The sequence below is a fragment of the Lepidochelys olivacea genome (assembly GCF_965140295.1).
Source record: "Lepidochelys olivacea isolate rLepOli2 genome assembly, chromosome: 1".
Lineage (NCBI taxonomy): Eukaryota > Metazoa > Chordata > Testudines > Cheloniidae > Lepidochelys > Lepidochelys olivacea.
The window spans coordinates 42,345,521-42,363,645 of NC_140411.1; the positions used below are offsets into that span (position 1 = coordinate 42,345,521).

At 41.9% G+C, this 18,125-nt stretch overlaps 1 protein-coding gene across 2 annotated transcripts in view; it reads right to left on the reverse strand.

Moving 5' to 3' along the window:
* The window catches only part of ZDHHC20 (zDHHC palmitoyltransferase 20), a 75,995-nt gene extending 59,666 nt beyond the window's left edge, over nucleotides 1-16,329 (reverse strand). For both annotated transcript variants that reach the window (XM_084631326.1, XM_084631325.1), the window contains exon 1: nucleotides 16,112-16,329. In XM_084631326.1, coding sequence (XP_084487452.1) covers nucleotides 16,112-16,229 — 118 coding nt within the window. In that variant the 5' untranslated portion in view covers nucleotides 16,230-16,329. The remainder of the gene's footprint in view (nucleotides 1-16,111) is intronic.
* Nucleotides 16,330-18,125: the final 1,796 nt, after the last annotated feature.

Consider the following 18,125-nt stretch of genomic DNA (forward strand, 5'->3'; position numbering starts at 1 on the left):
AAATATGAACAGTCTTGATTAAACTAAGCCAAAACAGAGAGTATTTTTGAGTGCTGAAATATTGGTAAAGTTATGTAGGTTAAATAGAGGGGAATAAAAATGCTGGAAATTACTACTTCATGAGTTACTTTTCACAATTTTAACTACACCTGCCTTGTAGAGTCATCATTACACTACAGTTTTATAAAGAAGTTTCACTTTCCAGTTGTTTGCACAGATTTTCAGGGATTAGAAAATTCACAGTGGTTTGATTTCCTTAAATTAACTTTACCATTTTGAAGATATTAGTTTTTAAGTTACCTTACTATTACTGTGGCTGCACTGTTTGTATTATATTTTACTTAACAAAGCAGCGTTACCTACCTCCTGTGGGAGATCTGACATGCTAAAATAGCTTGTATTTTGTGAGTTGGATGCATATAAATTTTAAATAACAATCAAAAGGAAGAAGGCCTGCAAACACACATTCCATAGTTAAGTAATGGCCTGTCTTTGAGAATACATATTTTCCTTTAGTCTCTTAAAAATCCATTTTCTCCCACGCCCTTAGACCTGATATGAAGCATACGGAGGAGTGGGTGAGATTCCATTCTAATCCAATAGCAGAACACAAGGGACTCCCTCTTCCTAGGGGCCAAGTGTTTTGCTGCTGTGGAACTCCTCTGATGACCTGAGAAATGAGGCCCAACCCAGCTGGTAAAATGCAGGTCTCCCATCAACCACTAGATTTTTGTGCAGGACGATCTCAGATTTTAAAAAAATTAAATGTCAGTGAGGGATGAGTTTCTCGGACTAAGCAAACTGCATGCAACAAGCAAAAATTATTTTTGGTAAATTCACTGACTACATGCAGTCAGCACTACTCTGCTGTCAAAGCAAACAACAGGGATTTACATTAATGCTGAAAGATATTACTTAGTTGCGCAAAGCTTATGAATAGAGCCATTTAAGGAAGTTTTATTTCAAAACCACACAGTAGTCTATTAGTGTGGACAAGCTGAAAGAATGAGTTTCAGCCTATTAGGCACACTATACTTAAGTATCCATGTGCTGCCAATCACCAGGGTATCTAGGGGAACAGCATGGAATTATTGCCTTTGGTATATTACCTGTATAATTAGGAATTGGTAAACAAGGTCTTTCTGCAAATTGCATATGACATGAAGAAGAGTGAAATCTGGACAATCTCTGAATAATTAACTGTAAGGTGTTCTAATTCTCTATTACACTTCACACAAACAAAAACCATTTAATTCTATACTAATGTGGAACAACCTTTCAACTCCCTCTCTAACCACATTCCCTATAAAAAAAAAACCAAACAGACAAAAAAACCAAAACCAGCAGTTAAACCTATTTAAGCTCTGAAGCATTAAGAAAAGTCATAGTTTTAAAATCCATCCTTTACACTGCTGGCTGAATTCTAATACATGTACCGCTGCAACACTGCCAGTGTGCCAAGAATTATAGTTATGTGTACACTTACTAGACTGACCTCTCCAAGTTTTTCCAATGACTTCAAATTTCCATAATTTCAAACTAATCGTTAATAGGAAAGGAAGAAATTGTAGTTCTTCCCCATAACAACACTTTATTTGATTTGTCATAAACACCTCTCCTTTTTCAACTGCCATTCTCCAGCAGATTTCTGCATTAGATAAATGGAACAATTTTCCAAGGAAAAAACCCAAAGACTGCTTTATTTTCATTCTAAACAAGTGTACCATTCTTATGGTACAAAACCACAGCTCAGAAAGCCTTTGGTTATATTTATCCTGGCTAATAAAGTATAGTCTGTTCTCCTGTTTATAAGATATTGGTGGACAAAACACAAGTCTCAAGCTTCAAAATCTTCTTAGTTATCCAAAACTTATGGATAATTTAGCCAAACCCTTCAAAAAATAAGTCACAGTTAGAGGTTTTGTCTTAAGAATTACATAATACTACACATTCTCCATATCTATGAGAAAAGTATCAGTTGAATCATCAACTAATGTCAAGTTCTAATTCAAATTGTCTTGAAAAAAAAACATTCTCGTTTTATAAATTAAACAAAAACAAGTCTGTTGTTCCCAAAAGTACATGTGTTTAGCTTGCACTTGGGCTTCTGGAATGAGACAAACAACCAATGTGGGGACAGACTATTTTAAATGTTATATATTCCTAATTCTAACATAATTCAGGATTAAGTATTGTTAATTGTATACATACCTGTGCTAGATGCTACACAGAGATGCCCAAGACAAGTTACTGCTCTCAAGAGCCCCAAAACTAAGGGGGTAGACATGACAAACAAGAGAAGGCAGAACATACACCGGTAGAGACATGGATTACAGAGATAGTGAGTTTACATATACACGTAACATAGATCATAATGGTTCAGAAGGTTTGGGTATTTATTGTACAATTTTTTTTTAAGGGAATCATCTGAATGAGATCCAGGACTCGAAGAAAAGGACAAGTAGTCTAAATTTGATGCACAATGTAACAGAAGGGCAGCAAAATGACTCAAAAGGGGAGTGAGAGGTGACATGGTAAAAGTTCTTGGAGAGAATGATGACTTTGGTACAGCTGCATTTCAGATAGAGTGGGGGGCTGTCCATTAGCCACAGTCATAGATGCCAACTCCGTGGGTGCTCAAGGGCTGGAGCACCCATGGAAAAAAATTAATAGGTGCTTAGCACCCACCAGCAGCCCCGTCATTCAATTCTTCCCCTTCCCTTCCAGCGACTCCCGCCTGCCACAATCAGCTGTTTCGTGATGTACAGGAGGTACTGGGGGGGGAGAGGGAGGAGTTGGGACAGGGCACACTCAGAGGAGGCGGCGGCGGAACTGGGTAGGAGAGGGCGGGGTGGGGGCAGGGCTTGGGGCGGAGCAGGGGCAGGAAGAGACAGGCAAGGGTGGGGACTTGGGAGAGGGGATGAGATGGGGGCAGGGCCCGGGGCAGAGCCCGGGGCAGAGCAGGGGTGAGGGTTTGGGGGAAGGGGTCAGGGCACAGGGCACAGCAGGGGGTTGAGAACGTCCAGGGCCCAGAGGAAGCCAGCACCTGTGGCCACAGTGATCAAATTATTAATCCAAGACTGTTACACACCTCAGAGGAGAAGATTCTAATAGTCATGATGGAATATGAGCAGGGTGTGGACAAGCAATTTGGCTGAAATGTTCTGGAGGTAGAAGTGACAGGACTTAATTTTGGCTTAAAGTTGAGGGAAGACGACAGGAGTCAAATATTATGCTGTCAGACAGCAAAGAATCATTCCTGCTGGAGTGTTTTCTTAAGACATTTCTCACTCTTATTGTTCTGGGGTGCAGGGCATGGTTAAGGTGTATCCCTCTTAAAAGTTCAAAGGCAGCAGAAATGGGGAAGTAGGTGGCTACAGGATTTAGTGTGTCTGCTGCTGCCTCACCTACCCTCTCACACCATGTTAGGGAGTCTGCCCAGGGAGCAAGAAGGTCTGATAATTGATTAGCACTTTTGCTAAATACAACTAAGGGAAAATTGGATGTTTTTGCCTCCTAAGTTGGGGGAAAAAAATATGACTCTGTTTGCACTTTTGAAGAGAAATTATGAGCAGTTTCTAAGAATTAAATCAATATGACTTTGATGCTAGCAGACCAGGTGGCAGCTCATGCCAAGGCCCCAAGCCCCACTGAACATTGACAAAAATCACAGCTGGAAACCAGTCTGGCTTTCCTATGTGTTAACAGTGTTAAGATAAATATTAAAAGTTGTAAGAATGTGTTTGGTGCCTAGATCTTATGAACAATGTAGGAAGCTGCATGTACTGATCTCACTTATAACTTCCGTAGCCCATGGTATAAAGTTATATTGACTGTTTGTATTGTAAACCTCTGTAATTGTGTAACTCACCAAACAGGACAAGCAGCATTAATTCAGGTAAAGTGCTTCTGCACACCAGATGGCCCACTGAAGGCAAATGAGGCAATGCATAGCATCAAAGGATAGAGACCTTGTTGACTGCATCCCTCACTCCCTCCCTGAGCATGATCTCATCCCATCAGTTTGGATTCCTGGGTGATACAGGATAAAAATTCCAGACAAGGAGAAACTGGGATCTTTATGCTGTCTGAATTCCAAGAAGCAAAGATTCCTATACATAAGAAAGAGATCCCCATGGTGTATGGAATAGGTCAGCCCTAAAAGACATATAGAGCTGATTATTATAGAAACTTATACTACCTTTTAAATCAAAGACTGTAACTCATTTGTGTGTCTATGTTTCCTGTTTTAATCTTGTAAATAACTCATTTCTTAGTTAATAAATCTTTAGTTAGTTTAGAACAGGATTGGCTACAGGCTGTGTCTTGGGTTTGAGATCTGAGTACAACTGACCTGTGGTAAGTGACTGGTTCTTTGGAATTGGAAGTAACCTGAATATTGTTGTGATTTTTGGTGTAAAGTGACCATCTACAGTTCATCTTGCCTGGGTGGCAAGATAGCCCCCTTGGGCATTCCAGTCTGCCTGTAACTCTGTGGTAAGACTGTTATAGTGCTTTAGGACTTCACATCTGTTACTGGGTTGGTGAAATCTAATGATAGAACATACAACCAGTTTTGGGGGTTCTGCCCTGCAGCTGGCACTCATGGTCATTAGCCACTCCAGACTGTGTGACACTGTCAACTGAACTGGAGAGTCTGAAAAACTGTAGGAAGCTGTAATTAATAGTTCATTGCATGGAAGGATGAAACTTAAGAAAATGCCACAAATTCATACTGGCTGTATCTGAGGAAATGGTGGGTTTGGTTAAAGGGATGTCAAGATTATCAGAAAAAAGTTGCACAAGCATTGATATACTGAGTGGGATAAACACAGCATTCCAAAACCCAAGTTTATTCAAGATACAACTGGGATTTGTCTTTAAAAAAAAAAAAAAGGTGTAACAAATAACCATACACAGATTATCCTTTTGTGTTAAACCAGATATATAGAGAAGAAGTTTCACAAATTATAGAAGCAAAGAAAGAGATAAATATAAGACATTCTAAATATACTATGTTGCAAGGACAACTCAATTCAGAAGATGCATTTCTGAGCTACCCAAGTGAGAGAGTCTTTGAATATGGGCAAGGCTATCTATATTTTAACCATAAAATTAAGGGCAGATGGTGAACTTTTTTGCTCTACTTGGTTTTGTTTGTTTAAAAACTTGGATGAAGTTCAATTTTGAAGAGGTTAAAAGGTGGTGATCTACAAAAGAAAACATAGGTTTGTACCTTTGTTTCTTTATACGTATAAGGAAGACCTGAAAAGTTATTTTGTTTTCAAAAACTAAAATAACTTTTTTCTTTTAAGCAGAGTAGAACTTCAGGTCTTGTCTATCCTGATTTCCCTACAAGACTCTATGGATGACTGAAGAATTGATATGATTTGGATGAAGAAATGTAAACCCTGATTAACTGAAAAATGAAGTGATTTTTATTCAGACTATTTCAACCTTTTTTTTAACTTGCACATTTAAATTCAATGTCTGAGAAATATTTAGAAGACACTTTAGTCCGGGCCTTTCAATTAAGGGATGAGAAAGTTAATAATCTATATCTAAACACAGCCAACGAGACCTAGAGCAAAATCAAGGAAGAAAAAACTTGATATACCTGTTAACTCCAGAGTAACAAACCAAGCAGAATTTTTAAAATGAACATGCACACCATTTCAAGCCTTGACTCCCACAAAAGGGCACATAAAAGGGTCATATCAGTTAATTTAGCATACCTTATAAAAGGTTTGATCATCTTTCTTTCAGTGTTCTCAAACGGGATCAGATTTGTCAATCCCACTGTATCAGGCTGAAGCTCTTGATAGGAAGTATATATAAAATGGTAGCCTCCAAAGAGACAGACACCATTCCCAACTCCCATCACTGAAATGGAGATAGTGAAACAGTAACAGATTTATCCAAAACTGTTCTGATCGTTCTTTTTTATAATATATATTTAAGATAGCTAAAATATTTAGCTCACTGTAACTAATCACTCCAGTTTTCCATTCTCCTTGAATTGTGGGCCTCTTCATCCTATTAGCAAGATATGTTGAGCTCATATAGAAGCATCATATGCAAGTCTCGTAATATACTGCTGATACTCATGCAAATACAGAAACAGAAGAGCTTTCCAAAAAGTTACTGAAACACTATACAACTGTTGTTAAGTGCAACCTTGTCATTGTTTGTTAGCTATTGTGTTAACATTTTGATACAGAGTAAAGACTTTTTGAGAGAAAGCAGATGAAATTACAGTCCCTTTGTTTATCAGAACACAGCACTAAAACAGATCAACCCAAGCCTCTTAGTACTGACTGTGCGTCAGAGAAATTATAAAGGACTGTCTGTATTTACATTTACAGTAACCCTTGTGGGCTTGGTGGTACAGATAGAGGGAACTGAAGTTACATATTTATTTATTTATTTGTATTATTGTCGCACCTAGAAGCCTGAGCCATGGATCCGGACTCCACTGCGCTAGGGGCTATACAAACACAGAACAATAAGACAGTCCATGGTAAAGACTAACTCTATAAGTGAATTCAGGATTCTAAACAAACCAAAGACAGAGACTATCACATATTTTCCTAGGACAGGGTAGGAATGATTCTTCACAACATAGAGGTGCATCCACCCTAAGAAAAAAGCTAACATGAGGTAACAGCACACCTCACATATGCTAAAATCCTAGTGAAGACAACACAGTTTGTAATCTGACACACAAGAAAATGACAAACTGCATTGCATTCACTAGAATTTTAACATGTGTTGGCTAACACCATTTTTTCCCTAGTGACAAGGCCATAAGGAAGAGTGGGTGTAATGGGGAAAAAATGTCTTAGCTATTAAAATATACAAATGCTGTTTCTAGTCTGAAGATTAAAGGAGCTCAACAGACTGCTCCTCCATCGCAGCAGAGGAAGCTAAATCCTACCTTTGAAAGCATATGTTGTTCCATCAATGAGGGGGGCTGGGCTATGGGGAAAGAAAGTGATAGACCGTCATTCCCAGTCCACCGTTATAAAAACCAGACAAACTTGCCTCTACTTTAATGGTTCATTGCTGATTCCAGAGACAGTAAAAGTTTTCCATGTTAGTTGTGAAAGCAATGGTCTGGAAATCAGTTCCTTTAGCTAGCTACACTTTTGGTCCCATTGCCCACTCCACCACCAATTTTGTGATTTAATTTAAGGCTTATCTGTCCTAGGGAAGTTTTGTATAAGTTTTCCACTGTTGATGTTGGTGGAACTAAACCAGTGTTAATAACATTGGGAGCCACAGCCTAGATGGGCCACTGGCATTTTTAACCAAAATCATACTGCTTCAGTGTTCAGGGGCAGGCGAGGGAGAAAAGAGACAGGTCATTCACAAGGGGAAGTCACTTTCCTCCACAGAGGAAACACATTTTTAGGTGTGGGGCACTGCAGAAGGGATTTGCAGCTAGAAAAAGTGGGATGGAGGATGGTGAAACTGGAGGGTCTGACGGCTGTGTGAATGGGGGAAGGAGCACACACTGGGTTTTGTGGCTGGAAAGTGACATCCCCTCTCTAACAATTCTTATCTACGTAGCGGTAAACTCTAGCCAGCTACATATGTTGGCTGGGACCTCGCATAAGCAACTAATTGAACTTTACCCAAAATGAAATTGGGGCTTTTCAAATTCCTCTCTCAAAGGAGTTGACACACCCCAGGTTTCATTATCTGTGAGAGCATGCAGAACTCAGTGGAGGGATGACTAAGGCCAGCAGAAACAGACCAGGGTTTCAAATTTCCTTAAGGTATAGCGGTTAGTAGCTAGACAACTATACTGAAACAAGGATAAAGTCCCAGTTTTAACATATTTAGGCAGGGTGTTCCACAAGACAAGAATTTTCCTGCACAATGGATCCTGGTTCAGCCCAGGGCCAGATCTACAGTTAATCCACCAACTGTAGCAACTGGAAGCCCCAGTCACAGACCAGAATCCAGTTATGCTAGGCACTATACAAACACAGAACAAAAAGACAGTCCCTGACCTAAAGAGCCTTTACAATCTAAGCATAAGACAAGAAACAACAATATTGGTCAGCTGTTTGTCAGCCTAGGGCTGGATCCACAGTTAATCCACCATTGGTGGGATGAGTACAAACTACTCTGGTTGCCTGTGGTCACAATTATATAACTCACTTATTTTTAAGGGTTTTGGAATATCTTCGGAATGAAGATGTGTATAGGTTTATATAAATAAAAGGTGCAATATACAGCAAGATTTTTTCCTTAAAAATGTAACTCAAGTAAAAGGTGTCAGACTGACACCTTAGAAAGCTGAACCCCTCTCAATAAGGAAAGCAAAGTACTGACAACAGCACTACCAGTTTCCAACGATAACTTCCAACCAATGCACCTTAGCTATGTTCTGCAAGCAACACAACCAAAGATAAGTAAGTTCAGTCACAATACTGAGATTGCATCAATGGCACCAAGTAGTGTGAACTGCAATATCTAAATATTTAGTGTGTTTATAACCATGGTACATAATGGATGTTAGTCTAGTATGGAACAGACCAAGATCACTCCCCAGCTCATTTTTATAGGTCAGAACAATGTCTTTTGGTCACCACCAAGCCAGCATAGATTCAAGACAGTGGCGTAGATATGAAAGACTTTGCATCTTATTATCAACCGCAGGAGTCATCCAGACTTCATGCACAAACAATTTCTACACTGAACAATTTCTGCCAGGGATAAATGTTAATTTTGAGGATCCACATGGATCAGCTCATTGAACATCTATTTTTATGCAAAATCCAAAATTATTTAAAATAACGCAAAAGTGACCATCATACTTAATTGTGGGTTTCTGATTTCTCCTTAAATCTTCTTCCTCCCCAAAATACTAACATAGCAGAACCAGACATTCTTTGTCTAACACGACCACCTCCATCATTCTTCCTGATCTCCATCCAAGGCAATGAACTACTAAGAAACCCTCAGTGCCAACAGCAGCACCAAATTCAGTGGCTTTACACTGGAGCCAGGTGCAGAATGAAATTCATTTGGATCACAACACAAACCTAGTCAATCATTTTCACTCTGCAATTCAATGTGTATGTAAAGCATTTCTGGTCACTCTGAGTCCACCCCTCAGACGTCAAGAATTCCCACACCTGGACTACAGTGCCCAGCGTTTCAACTGTTATTACCCAGCAGGTCCAACTGAGTTCAAGTACCTGTGTTTCTTTCCTTCAGGAGTCTGTGAGCAGGGTGTACAAGTGATCAGACAGCCTTCTTAAAACCAAAGTATTGCTTAGTTCAGCAGTAGGAACAGAGCATTTAGAGAAAATGGATTTTAAAACAGTTTACATGCATGTCTACCTTACCTAAAAGCTTCCCACCCTAAATAATAACTTAGGCAAGCTTAACTTCTTCAGACACCTGCAGTAGAGCCCGTCTGCCTCAGCCTGGTTTCCTCAAACAACTACACTGCCTCTTCAGAGACCATTTCTTTTTAAACCTTCCAGTTCTTCTCTCTCCTACATTCACAGGCCTTTTCCTGTCCTAGTAGCCTCTTAACAACTACTCAAGTGTTTACTGAGAAATGACTTATTTTGAGCCATTCTTTCCTTTCCGGATGGTTATTCCTGACAGCTCCCTATTAAGCTAAATATATCCATAGAGTAAACATCCAAATAACCAGGTCAACATACAGTTTTTAATAGAAAAGTAGCACTAGAGGGGGCCTCGAGAGGTCAAGTCCAGTCCCCTGCACTCAGGCAGGCCCAAGTTTATGAATTTATAAATTATTACAAAGCCGCCCCAGTTCCATCACAGGGGTAAGAGAAAAATGCAGAAACATGAAACTGAGAAATACATAATTAAAAACAGAAAGAACAGTGGGAATAAAACAAGTACAGGAAGAGGAAGATAAACAGAATGGGGACAGAGACAACAGGTACTCCCAATATTGATATCCTATCTAATTTTGTTTTCAAGAATCTTTTGCGAAGTTTACAAACAAGATACTAAACGTGCATCCTGGTAGCCCACTAAATTACTCAGTGAATACCTTTCTGCACCTTTATTAATTTAGTAAGGAGGGGCTACAAGGCAGGAACTATCTTTTTGTTCTGTATTTGTACAGTGCCTAGCACAACCAAACCCCAGTCATGGGCCAGGGCCCCAAGGAACTGTGATAATACAATAAAAAGTTATGGTTGAGGGAATAGACAAAGAATGCTCCCAAACTCTCCAGATGTCTCTTCATGCAGTCAATACTCAGACAATCCTTTTCCCCAGGATGTTAAGAAAGGACGTATGTAGACACTGCCATTTATGGCCCTGCCTACCTTCCACTTCTCTCTCATTCATGCTCTCTTCCTTTCACTTTCCTGTCTGCATTTTCTTTTCTAGCCTTTCCTTCCATCTGCCTCTTAATGGCCTTTGTGTCTTTTTCCACAAGAGCAATCATATCATCTGCCCCATGTGTATTTCACTGAGGAATGAGAGAAGTGAAACTAACAGCCCCATTTCTGCCCTTGCAGAGGTCACGCCACTTTCACATATTAGTGGTGTATTAAAAGAGTTGTCATTGCTCTTCACAACAATATACAGTGCAGTAGTTCCCAATCAAAAAGAAAACACACATGCCACAAAAAAAAACAAACAAATAATATTACCCCTTTAAGTAGGGATATCTACTTGCCAAAAGAAGGTAAGCATCCAGTAATTTTGCATTCTGAGCTATGACTAAGGTATGTGGGTTTTTTTTAAATGAACTGACGTGTAAAAGAAGAGCATCACAAATCTACATTCTCCACCCCTTGGTTTGTCCACTATCAGTAAATATTCACATCAACCAACCTTTTCCCAAGACTTCTACATAACACAAAATTTAAAAAAATTCAAGCATCAACTATTTTTTCAGTCATAGAAAATACAACACAAGACATACCAAACACAGTGATTTTTGACTGGTAACATGTCAAGAGTCCACTTAAAATAGCAATACAATAATGATCTAGATTTCCTTTTATTAAAGGCTGAATTTGCAAGAACAGCCTGCACAGTTGCACCTGCAAACATTAAGGATGAAAAAATTGCACTGAGAGTGCAAAATGGCTAGATGATTTATGCATGCAACTGAGGGTTTTAATACAAACAAAAGCCCCAGTTCTGCAAGGATCTCCACATGGATGGACCCCGGTTTCTCTGCAGAGCTCCACTGAATTCAGTGGGACGCTGTGCAGGTTTAGGGATCCATCCCTAGAGCTCCTTCCAGGCTCAGGGCCAACATTTTCAAGGTACAGGTACAATTAGTCAGCCTCTAACACTGGATGGCCTTGAGGTCAAGACTCTGAATTGAGGCTCAGAAGAACTAGTTAAAATTCCTGACTCAGCCAAAGCCTTCCTGCATAAATGACTTGGGCAAGTCATTTAGTCTCCCTGTGTTTCAATTCCTTGCCTGTAATCAAGGAACACCCTGAGGGCTTGTCTATACATAAAATGCTACACTACCGACACCAATGGGAGGGACTCTCCTGTCAGCCTAGGTAATCCACTTCCCCAAGAAGCGGTAGCTAGGTTAATGGAAGAATTCTTCTGTCAACCCAGCATTGTCTACACAAGAACCTAGGTCATCTTAACAATGACACTCAGGGGTGTGGATTTTTTCACACCCCTGATTGATGTAAATAAACTGACCTAATATTTTAGTGTAGACTAGGCCTCATATAGTCTTGTTCAATTGGACCATCAACTCTTCAGGGCAGGGGCAGTCTCTCACTGTGCATAGATACAAAATGGGGATAAAATTTCATTTGAGGCTTCTAGGAGCTACTGTAATATAAATAATTGTGCCCAGAAACCACAGATCATCCAATGCTAGAGGCTGGCTAAAAATTTGGCTGCAAGTACTTTGACAGTTTTAAAAGAGACCGTCACAAAATAAGAAAGGTCCAATCTTATAAACATTTATGCATAGGAATAACTTTACTCATGTGACTAGTCCCATCAATGTGTCCACAAATCAGAACCTTTGACACAAATTTTGGTATAGTGTCAAGCTTGTCTACATAAACATATTACATGGAATTTAAAGATCACTCATAGTTTAATAGGTTTTATTTTAACCTTTTCTAACTAAAAAGGGTAAATATGTATAACCAAGCTAAATGATTTGATGCCTAAAGTCTATAGTATTCACACTTCTTCCTCCAGACTACTCTTATTTTTTTTAAAAAATATGAAATATGATTAACAGCCGCAAAAATACAAGTGATCCAAATACTTCTCCCTATGCTTAAACACAGTGGAAAATCTTATCTGTAAGGGTCTTATACATACAGATTTTTACAAGCTTGTCCAAATATCAGATATGCCTTGTAACTAGTGATAGAAGGTTTGCACCATATAACAGAAAAAACAAAAGCATTTCACATAGTATATATAAATAATTAGTGTAAAGTATTTCCATATTCCATGGCCTCATAAACAGAAATATATATATATATTAGGGCTGTCAAGCAATGAAAAAAATTAATCGTACTGTTAAACAATATTTGAATACCATTTATTTAAATATTTTTGGATTTTTCTATATTTTCAAATATATTGATTTCATTTACAGCACAGAATACAAAATGTACAGTGCTCACTTTATTTTTCATTACAAATATTTGCACTGTAAAAGACAAAATAAATAGTATTTTTAGAATTCACCTAATACAAGTACTGTAGTGCAATCTCTTTACCATGAAAGTTGAACTTACAAATGTAGAATTATGTACCAAAAAACCTGCATTCAAAAACAAAACAATGTAAAACTTTAGAGCCTACAAGTCCAATCAGTCCTACTTCTTGGTCAGCCAATCGCTCAGACAAACAAGGTTGGTTACATTTGCAGAAGATAATGCTGCCTGCTTCTAGTTTACAACGTCTCCTGAAAGTGAGAACAGACATTTGCATGACACTGTTGTAACCGGCATCGCAAGATATTTACATGCCAGATGCGCTAAAGATTCATATGTCCCTTGATGCTTCAACCAGGGCCATCCTTACCCATACGCAAAGCACACAGCTGCGTAGGGCACCAGGAAATTTGGGGCACCAAATTTCCTGGTGCCCTGCGCAGCTGCGTGCTGCTCCAGTCCCTGCTCCGGCTCTTCCCCAGGACCACCGCCCCTTCCGGCCCCTGCTCCGCCCCAGCCCCGCCCCCACTCCCCTGAGCTCTGCAGCAGGGCTGGGCCTGTACTCACCAGCAGCGGGAAGTGCAGACCCGTCCCCAGCTGCGCCACCGGTAAGTGCTGGGGGGGGGGGCTGGTTCCCCCTACCCCCCAAGCCAGCCCCCCCCAGAGGCCTGGGGCCAGCCCCGCCGCTGCCTCCCCCTCCCCCCCGCAGAGGTGGGGGGCTGCGTAGGGCCCCAGAATAGCTAGGGACATCCCTGGCTTCAACCACCATTCCAGAGGACATGAGTCCATGCTGATGACAGGTTCTGCTCGATAATGATCCAAAGCAGTGCGGACCAACACATGTTCATTTTCATCATCTGAGTCAGATGTCACCAGCAGAAGGTTGATTTTCTTTTTTGGTGGTTTGGGTTCTGTAGTTTCCACATCAGAGTTTTGCTCTTTTAAGACTTCTGAAAACATGCTTCACACCTCATCTCTCAGATTTTGGAAGGCACTTCAGACTCTTAAATCTTGGATCGAGTGCTGTAGCTATCTTTAGAAATTTCACATTGGTATCTTCTTTGCATTTTGTGAAATTTGCAGTGGAAGTGTTCTTAAAACGAACAACATGTGTGGAGTCGTCATCCGAGACTGCTATAACATAAAATCTATGGCAGAATGTGGGTAAAACAGAGAAGTAGGCATACAGTTCTCCCCCAAGGAGTTCAGTCACAAATTTAATTAACGCATTATTTTTTTAACGAGCGTCATCAGCATGGAAGCATGTCCTCTGGAATGACGGTTGAAGCATGAAGAGGCATGGAAATCTTTAGCACATCTGGCACATAAATATCTTGTGACACCAGCTACAATAGTGCCATGTGAACGCCTGTTCTCACTTTCAGGTGATACTGTAATTAAGCAATGGGCAGCATTATCTCCCGTAAATGTAAACGAACTTCGCAATTGGCTGAACGAGAAGTAGGATGAGGGGACTTGTAGGCTCTAAAGTTTTACATTGTTTTGTTTTTGAGTGCAGTTATGTAACAAAACAAACTCATCTGAAGTTACATTTTCATGATACAGAGATTGCACAACGGTACTTGTATGAGGTGTATTGATAACTACTACTTTTTATCATTTTTAAGTGCAAATATTTGTAAGCAAAAATAATATAAAGTGAGCACTGTACACTAAGTGTATTCTGTGGTGTAACTGAAATCGATATAGTTGAAAATGTAGAAACACATAAAAAATATTTAACAAAATTCAGTTGGTATTCTATTGTTTAACAGTGTGATTAATTGCAATTAATTTTTTTGAGTTAATCAAGTGATTAATTGGCAGTCCTTTATATATATATATTAGTTGTGCACTCTTCTGTCTTCCAGTCTTCTATTTTTATGCATTTCAACTTTTACACAGACTACCTACAGGTTTGAAACACTACATGTCTTTATTATGTTTGTACATCCTTTGAAGTTCTGATGAATTATGTGAATGCAATGTGTTGTTATTATTATTAAATGAACAAATTATCTTAACTGAACAATACCATAAGACTTCAGTCTAAATTGAGATCTAGATATAAGAAAAGGATAAATATCATCCTGAATGACACTGTCTACAAATAAGATTTACATAACACTGAATTACACTACCAATAGCCTGACAGCAGGAAACATCTAAGCTCTAAATCCTTTTTCCCTACTGTCTAAAAGACTTCACTCTAATCACATTTCAGTGACACTAGGTTCTAGGATTCATTATCAGAAGAGAGACAGAACACTGAAGAACTCAAAAAGTATTACTTTCTAAAACATGAACTTCTAGGCATTTATTTTTAAAAGAAGACAACAGTTCAGTTAAAAATATCCCCACATCATCTCAAAGGGGATGAAAGAACAGTGTCAAAACAAAACAAAAGCTAACAAAGAAGGGGAAACACACATAAATAATGTTATCTATTTAAGTAGGGACAGAAACCATGGATGGTGAAGGAATTAACCAAAACCTGGCGTAAGTTACAATGATCCTAAAGGCAGATTTCTGAGAGGCCCTGAGCCGCTTTTATTGACTTCAAGTGACAGGAAGCTCAGTCCCTTCCACAGGGTCCCAAGCCTGTTACATCCCTCTCACACATCTCTTCCCCACAGCCCATTCCTTCCTCTCTTTTAACTCTTCTAGGTTCTTTGGCACCCTGGTCTTTCCCCCAAGAAGCCTTCGTTTATGAGACTAGGCCTATTAGCACCACCACTTCGGCACTCTGCTGGATGCTCTTCTACAGTCAGCCAGCAAGGACGGGTGCAGCACCCCTAAAGCTTGCAGAAACCAAGGAACTGCCGCGGCCTCCCCTCTCAAAGGCCAAGTTAAAGGGACTTTTTTTTTTTTTTTTAAAGAAGCACATCTGTGGGGCATCCTCCGGCACCAGGGCGAGTTGCCACAATTTAAACAGGAGCTACCACACCACACCTGCGACTCGCAGCCTGCTCGTTTCCAAGTGTGAGGCAAAGCTCCAGCATGAGGGACACAAAACAAGCAACCCAGCAGCCTCACACGCAGGGCAACAGCCAAGTGCTGGAACATCCCCCCAAGCAGCTCGGTGCCCGGCTAGCTGAAGTGACAGGCGGCAGCCACGGGCACCGTGGGGACGGACACCCCGTACCAGGCACCCCGCAAACGAGCGGGGGACCCCCGGGGAGGGCCCCGCATGACACACGGATCCGTGGGGTCGGCGCCTGCTCAGCCCCGCGACTAGCCGGCGGAGGAGAGGCGGGATTTGGGGGCCGAGATCGGGGAGCCGGGGCACCGCACGGCTAACCGGGGGTGGGGGACGGGGACTCCCCGCTCTCACAGCCGCTGCCGCCCCCGAGGCTGCTGGGGGAAGTGGGAGCGCCACGTCCGGCAGCCCTTCCCCGGCCGCCGCCAGCCAGCCAGCCAGCCGCCCGCCCCCGGGCACTCACAGGCGCACAGCTCCACCACGTAGGCGTAGTAGGACCAGGCCACCACCAGGGCGATGAAGACCACGGGCACCCAGGCCAGCACCCTCTGGCAGCACTTGAGGACGTGGGACGGCGCCATCTTCCCTGGCGAGCCGCTGCAGGGGCGGCATCGGGGTTCGGCGGCGCCGGCGCTGCTGCTGGGGCTACAGCCGCTACGGAGCCTCCCGCCGCCCCGTCCCCGCCCCCGCCCCGCACGCTGAGGGGGCTGAGCTTGCGCAGCGGCCGCCCCCCGGAACTCGCCGCGGGAGGGGTGGGGCGCGGCGCCCCCCAGCCGCTGTGTGGGGGGCCCGGAAACCTTCTCCCGGTTCCCGTCTCCTTCCGCAAAGCCCCTCGGGCTCCCCCGCAGCCCCTCGCTCTGGCCCCACCTCCCCCTCAGCCTGCCCCGGGCTCTTCCAGCCGGCTACAGCCTCTCCCCCAAAGGCGGGCCAGCCCTTCCGTCTCCCCAAACCGCCCCCAGCTTCTCCCCAGTGCCCTCTGCCTCTGCTCACAGCCCCCAGATGCTCTCAGCCTCCTGCAGGGCTGCCTGTTTGTCTGCATAAGCAAACAGCCTATCCCCCAAGACCACCCCACTTCGTGTCCTAACCCCAGTCCCTCCACGCTCGCTCCCCCCACACTATCTATCCACTACCCCCTGGCTAACATCCAACAGCCCCCTCCAATTGTCCCCAAACCGTCTCTTGGGTGACCTGGTCTAGGCTGCAAAACTGGATGAAAGACCAGACTCAAAGAGTGGTTATTAAAGGTTCGCTGTCAAACTGGGGGGGACTATCTAGTGGGGCCTGCAGGGGCCAGTCATGGGTCCGGTGCTGTTCAATATTTTCATGAATGAGTTGGATAAAGGAATGGCAAGCGTGGTTCTAAAGTCCGTGGCTAACACCAAGCTAGGAGGGGTTACAAGCATTCAAAACAACCTTGATCAATCAGAGAATTGGTTTGAAATCAATAACATTCAATTCAGTAAAGACAAGTGCAAAGTACTGCACTTAGGAAGGACAAATCAGCTGCAAGTGGTTAGGAGGTATTACTGCTGAAAGGAACTGGGTGTTAGAGTGGATCATAAGCTGAACATGAATGAACAATGTGGTGCAGTTGCCAAAAAAAGGTTACCATCATTCTGGGGTGTATGTAAAACACGGGAGGCAATTGTTCAGCACTGGTGAGGCCTTAGTTGGAGTATTGTGTCCAATTCTGGGTGCCACACTTTAAGAAGAATGTGGACAAATTGGGGAGATCCCAGAAGGGAGCAACAAACATTATGAAAGGTTAGAAAACCTGACCTATTTCAAATGGTTAAAAAGAACTGGACATGTTTAGTCTTGAGAGAAAAAAAGACTGAGGAGAGACCTGATAGCAGCCTTCAAATATGTTAAGAGCTTTCATAAAGACAACAGTGATCAGTTGTTCTCCATATCCCACTAAAGGTTAGACAAGAGGTAATGGGCTTGATCTGCAGCAAGGGAGGTATATAGTTAAGCATTGGAATGTACTTCCAAAGGAGCTTGTGGAATCTCATCACTGGAGAGTTTTAAAACCAGATTGGACAAACACCTATCAGGGATGTTCTAGGTATGCTTGATTCTGCCTCAGCTTAGGATGCTGGAGTAGATAACCTCTTGAGGTCCCTTCTAGCCCTACAATTCTATGAACTCCCTACAAATCCCTTAACCTGTTGTAATCCACCCCTAAGCATTTATCCTCCTAATGACACACATCTCCCAAACGTGTCTTCCAGTACTCCCCTCCTAATCACCTGTTAGTTGGTATCTAACATATATAGAATTTGCTTTTGGAACTGATTCAGAATATTCACAGGTTTTTTCCCATTACACCTTTACCCGATTCTTAACCATCCTGAACAGCACAATCAGAGCGGCCTTATTTCATGTTGCCTCAGCGCTGGTTACTTCAAGGCAATGTGATCTAGTTCCTGGTTTAAATGGAAACTAGTCAATTGGATATTTGTTTGATTTGCTGT